The 5,264-nt window shown below is 36.5% G+C and overlaps 1 protein-coding gene and 1 long non-coding RNA gene across 3 annotated transcripts in view; one reads left to right on the top strand and one right to left on the bottom strand.

Moving 5' to 3' along the window:
- Nucleotides 1-1,528, top strand: part of LOC126095268 (ethanolamine kinase 1) — a 183,057-nt gene extending 181,529 nt beyond the window's left edge. For both annotated transcript variants that reach the window (XM_049910029.1, XM_049910028.1), the window contains one exon: nt 855-1,528. In XM_049910029.1, the coding sequence (XP_049765986.1) occupies nt 855-930 (76 nt within the window). In that variant the 3' untranslated portion in view covers nt 931-1,528. The remainder of the gene's footprint in view (nt 1-854) is intronic.
- Nucleotides 1,115-4,339, bottom strand: LOC126095270 (uncharacterized). The gene is made up of 2 exons (XR_007521947.1): nt 2,698-4,339; nt 1,115-2,637 (listed from the first exon to the last, which is right to left on the bottom strand). It is a non-coding gene; the product is annotated as an uncharacterized LOC126095270 (long non-coding RNA).
- Nucleotides 4,340-5,264: the final 925 nt, after the last annotated feature.

Genomic DNA, 5,264 nt, shown 5'->3' on the forward strand with positions numbered 1-5,264 from the left:
TTAATTGCACAGGTGGGAATTTGCCCTTTGATATCATCCAGTCTTGCATTCCCCCCACACTCCCCCTCGTGGTCTAAGTCTGTCTTTGTAATTTCCATTTTGTTCCCTACCTATTCCATCCTCCTCCTCTCCACCAGCCTCTCACTCCACCTTTTACATTTTTAATCCAACCTAACTTAAACATTGAAATCTTCCCTTAAATATTCCTCCAACTTGGGATCATCTACCATCTATCTGTACCTTCCTTTTTTCTATGTGTAATCTTTCAGGTGATCTTTTTACTTGCCACTGATCCTCGCATTCTTATTCTCACCCACTATGATCCTTTATAATATCCACTCACACTATTCATGCATCCTCCATTTTTCCACCACACATTTTTGTCAATATTGCCACATGCTCCTGCACTGTAAATTGTTCAGAACTAGTAAATGCTTATTTAAAGTCACAGCAGCAGAGTAAACTGCAGTAACAATATAAACATCTTCGATGAATTTATAATAGCAAATGGAATTGCCGTATTTTGTTCCTAGTGAAATATGTGATAAAATACTGTTATGTACCTCTGCATGATAATTACTTGTATTAGCTATTGAAATATGTAAAACAGCTGCATATAAATTTTAGAACTATAGATGGACCTGAAGTCATTAAATATCATCCAAAGGCTTGGTTTTAATTAAATCTTCCTAGTTAAGTCACATAGTTATCTGATGATTGTTCATGTAATTTTAATTATTGTATTTCATTGATCCCTGTAAGTCCTAAATATTATTATGCATAAATTATTTGGAACTGCTCCAGCCAGGAATTTCCATTACTGTATATATAAAATTATCTTTCTTGTTTTTCAGATACTCCTCAATAAAGTTGAAAGAATATTTTGGCAAGAAAGAAAAGTTCCTGAACATGGAGTTTCCTAATTCATGATGATAACTGTGAATTACTTGCACAGGTGTGCAGCTATGGTTGTTTCACTTATAGAAGTCAGAAGACACAAAAAAAAAGAAACTTGAAACAAACACTGGGGGCAATATTTTTTTAATACTTCATCTTAACATGTGATAACTGGTGTGATGATGAATAAAGGACGTTCTATTGAGAGCATTCGTTCTCTCTCTCTCTCTCTCTCTCTCTCTCTCTCTCTCTCACACACACACACACACACACACACACACACACACACACACACACACACACACACACACACTTTGAAATGTAAGTAAAGCCTGTTATCAATGCTAGGTGTCTGTGCATGTGTGCAAAGATATTAGATAGATAGAGAGAGAGAGAGAGAGAGAGAGAGAGAGAGAAAAGGGGGGGGGGATGAGAGGACTATATAAGATTCCCCCATGTGGTGATGTTACATAACAAAGAAAAGAGCTGCAATTAAGGAGTGAAAAGAAAGTAACATTATTATCTTCACACTGCCTGTCTGTTATTTTGTTGTCCTGAGTATGATAATGGGATTGTGATATATCCAAGTATTGTATGAGAAACTGTAATAATAAATCTGATACAGCTGTTATTTTGTGTGTCGTACTTCCCACATTCAGAATTAAGTTAAAAATTATTTGTAATTGTGTGCACAGGGTAATGAGGCCTTAGCAAAATAAAGTATGTGAAAAGAATGATATGTAGTTGCATGTTTGGCAAATAAAACAATGTTCCTTTCAGATTGTCTTGCTACTAACTCTACCTGCAAGATGAGTTCCTGCTATCACTCACTTCGTACTTGATGATGGGTGAGGACCTCAAGTTTTATTTATTGTATCTATTATACCAGGCCTAATAATACAACATCTAAAAACTGTTTGTTCCTTTATCACTCTGTTTGATCAGGATCAAATGGAAGTGCTACTCTAATATTTATTTCCTCGCTGTTGTACCTTTCTATATTTCCTCTGGAGCAGTGGGTAAGTAATATATCATTGGTTTTGGCAAATCTGTTATAAGATGATGTAAGTTGTAACTACCCTTGCAAATTATTTTCCATGTTTAATTGTAGATATACGTATACGTGTTACTTTATCTGTGTTGGATCTTATTGAACTTGATGACTGTAAGAATTGTTGATGCTGAATGCTACCACCAAATTGTTACAACTGGAAGAATGGAAGAATTCAGAAGTAAACAGGAATGTACCAGTGGTAGAGAATTAGAAATCACAATCTGTGTTCAGTGGAAAGGAGCATTTACCAACTGTCCTATTAGGACCTAAGAAATGAATGTTCAGAATGGGCAAGAAAAAGTTTTGTTTCAGGTACGAACTTTATTTATAGAATAACTTGCAAGGAAAAATTAAAACTTCTAGTTTTCTCTATCTTTTATTTCCTGGCCTGTTAGTATTCCACCTACCCCTACCCCCAATCCACCTGTCTACCACATATAATGACTTTGCTTTCAGCTCTTAGTAATTCTTGCAGTATGTTTTGTCAGTAATTTTCATCTTACTTATTACCCTGTCTTCCTCTGTTAAGCACTCAGGCTTTCAAGTCTCATCCACTGCAGTCCCCAGAAGTGCCTTACCTTCTCATCCCATCTGATGAGTCTCACCTGACCGGGGGGTTCTGAGCGACTTTTCTGTAACTCTCCCTATTTATTAAACTTTACCAATCCTTTTCCTTCCTCCTTTACCTTTATCCTTCCTCCTTTACCTTTATCCTTCCTCCTTTACCTTTATCCTTCCTCCTTTACCTTTATCCTTCCTCCTTTACCTTAATCCCTCATCACAGCAAAGCAGGGCTCATTGTAGGACATCACTGTGGACCACTGTTGATGACCTTAACCCTCAAACTCCCCATACCAACAAACCCTTTCTTCATGATGGTGTGATAGAAGTGTGGAAGGCAGTTGACAGGCTTCAGAGCATATTAACCATCCTTATTTAATCACTGTGAAATGGTTGTCAATGACATGTGTACCAATAGTGGTTGAAAGGTCTGCAGCAATCTGCCTAGGTGTGAGATATCTGTTCCTTTCCGCTACTAGATGTACATATTGATCCTCTTGTTGTGTATTGACCCATCTACACCACCGCCATGCTTTCACATAGCACATCCATGTCAAGCAGCCTTTTTTAATCTTGAGATGACAATTTTTGGACATACCAGTTACTGTGGCCAGTCAAACTGGAATGTTACACTAACCAGTTCCACAACAACCTTTGCCAGATATCATGTTGCATGCTGGGTCTTGAATGCAGACAGTGTGTTCATGCACAGGCTTGGATGTGGTTAACAAGTTCCGCCCTCTACATTTCCTTTTGCTGTCGTTGGTTGGGTATTCCATAGCAAGTTGTTCTGCAGCAGTTGTCAAGCAGTGTAAACAATTAAGTATTCCACCCAGTCAACATTAGACATAGTTTGTGAAACTCACATTATGATGAAGTAGGCTTTACTCTGAGCTTATGCTCCAAGAAAACACTGTTTGAAGATGAGCTCACAGACTAATAGAGAGTGAGTATGTATGAGCCCACGGACTGAGTATAGGTTTAATATTCTGTTTAGAGACACACACACACGAGAGTGACCTAAAAATGTTTCCGCATTAGGAATGGAAGTCATATAGAATTAGATCAGGCAACCTTGGAGACCAGTGGCATAAGGCTAGTGACTTTGTTGAACGCTGTCAGCTGTGGGTGAAGCAGTAATGTTGCACAGTTGTAACTGAAGTATACCTGTTGAAATGAAATGGAGAGCACAAAATGCCTTTAATTACTATATTTTTGTCATCATGCCTTGATCTAAATTAGGGAATAGAAGTAGCTCCACTAGGAAGCCCCTCAGCAGCCACATGAACCTGCAACTTAAAACTTACACTGAGATGATATTTCTGATTTATAAGTTAAGGAACTCCAAATTTCGAACTTCATTCACAGAGAAAATATAATCTTCTAAATCAGATAAATCTTCTTAAAACATTCAGTTTTCATTAGCATGATACAAGTTGCCAGTGATGGAACCCAGAAGCTAACTAGACATCAGAAGTGGACACGTCTGGCAATTATTGGACATGTTGTAGGCATGCAAGAACTAAATAACAAAATGAAAATTTTACACACGTTACCTCATTCTCATTTGACATCACCTTTATCATGTTTCACACACTTACTTACATAATTATTTTTTTCTTTTGTTTAAGTTTTCTTTGTGTTGACATCTCATTTTCAGCTCCTTAGTCTTTTCTCTCATTACATCCTTCTTAATGCTCAAACCTAAAATAATGTAAAAAAAATAGTGCTTGTCAACCAGCAGTTCCTCATTACCATGTATTTCTCATCTTTTCAAATGATTATAATTGTCATCACTTACCTGTTCTCCCCCCGCCCCCCCCCCCCCCCCCCGATTATAAATGTCATCACTTACCAGTTCTCCCCCCCCTCCCTCGCCTTCCTCCCCTTTCCATAAGCATAATGTTTTTTTCATGGAAGTGAAGATAGTAATTATTTCAATATTTTCCTTTGCACATTTTTAATTCTCTCTTTTAGTAAGCTGTTGTGCACAGGTGTAATCGCTTTCAGAAATTGCCTCAGAAAATTTTTATAATATATGTGGAAGCAGACAGACTGTAGACTGTTTTACTGTCAGTTTTCTGAGCAGCATAACATTCAGTTAATGTACGCAGTAATTTCCATGGTGTTTTCATCAACCATTCATTCTTCATCACAGTGGTATTGTTTTGGTGCTGAAAAGCGAAGCTATATTTTATTGGTTCACACTTGCTGCATTGCCTCCAGAAATATAAATGCCATAGTCAACTGTGTTGTGTATATTATGCTCACTGTATACTTTGTAAATAATGTAAATATTTTTTGAATTTTTTTGTATGCCTAATGGATACTAATATAGTTGGGTAATTAAAATGGTGTTTCATTCACAGATATGTCATTCCTGTTATTGACATTGGTATTGATTTTCTGTAACAATTCCATGTTTAAAATTATCGAAACTGTACACAAATCATTTTGTTACACATTACATATAGAAAAAAATCTCAAGACAAATGTTTGTGGTTTTACGTTAACTTTTGTTTTGTAGCATACAAAGCATATGGAGTGTATCTGTGCTGCTTATTCCCATCGTTAAATAACTGTTTTTTTTTTTTTCATTTAAAATAAAATAAATTCACTTGGAGACAGGATATATGTTACAGTTATATAAAGAAGTTTTTTTTATCTAGTCTGTGTTACTTTGCAAGTGAGTGCCTTTTTTAGCACAGTTTGTCTTCCTATAACTTAATGACTGATGTTAGTAGCCTATGTG

Source organism: Schistocerca cancellata, chromosome 8, assembly GCF_023864275.1.
Source record: "Schistocerca cancellata isolate TAMUIC-IGC-003103 chromosome 8, iqSchCanc2.1, whole genome shotgun sequence".
In the NCBI taxonomy this organism is placed as follows: Eukaryota; Metazoa; Arthropoda; class Insecta; order Orthoptera; family Acrididae; genus Schistocerca; species Schistocerca cancellata.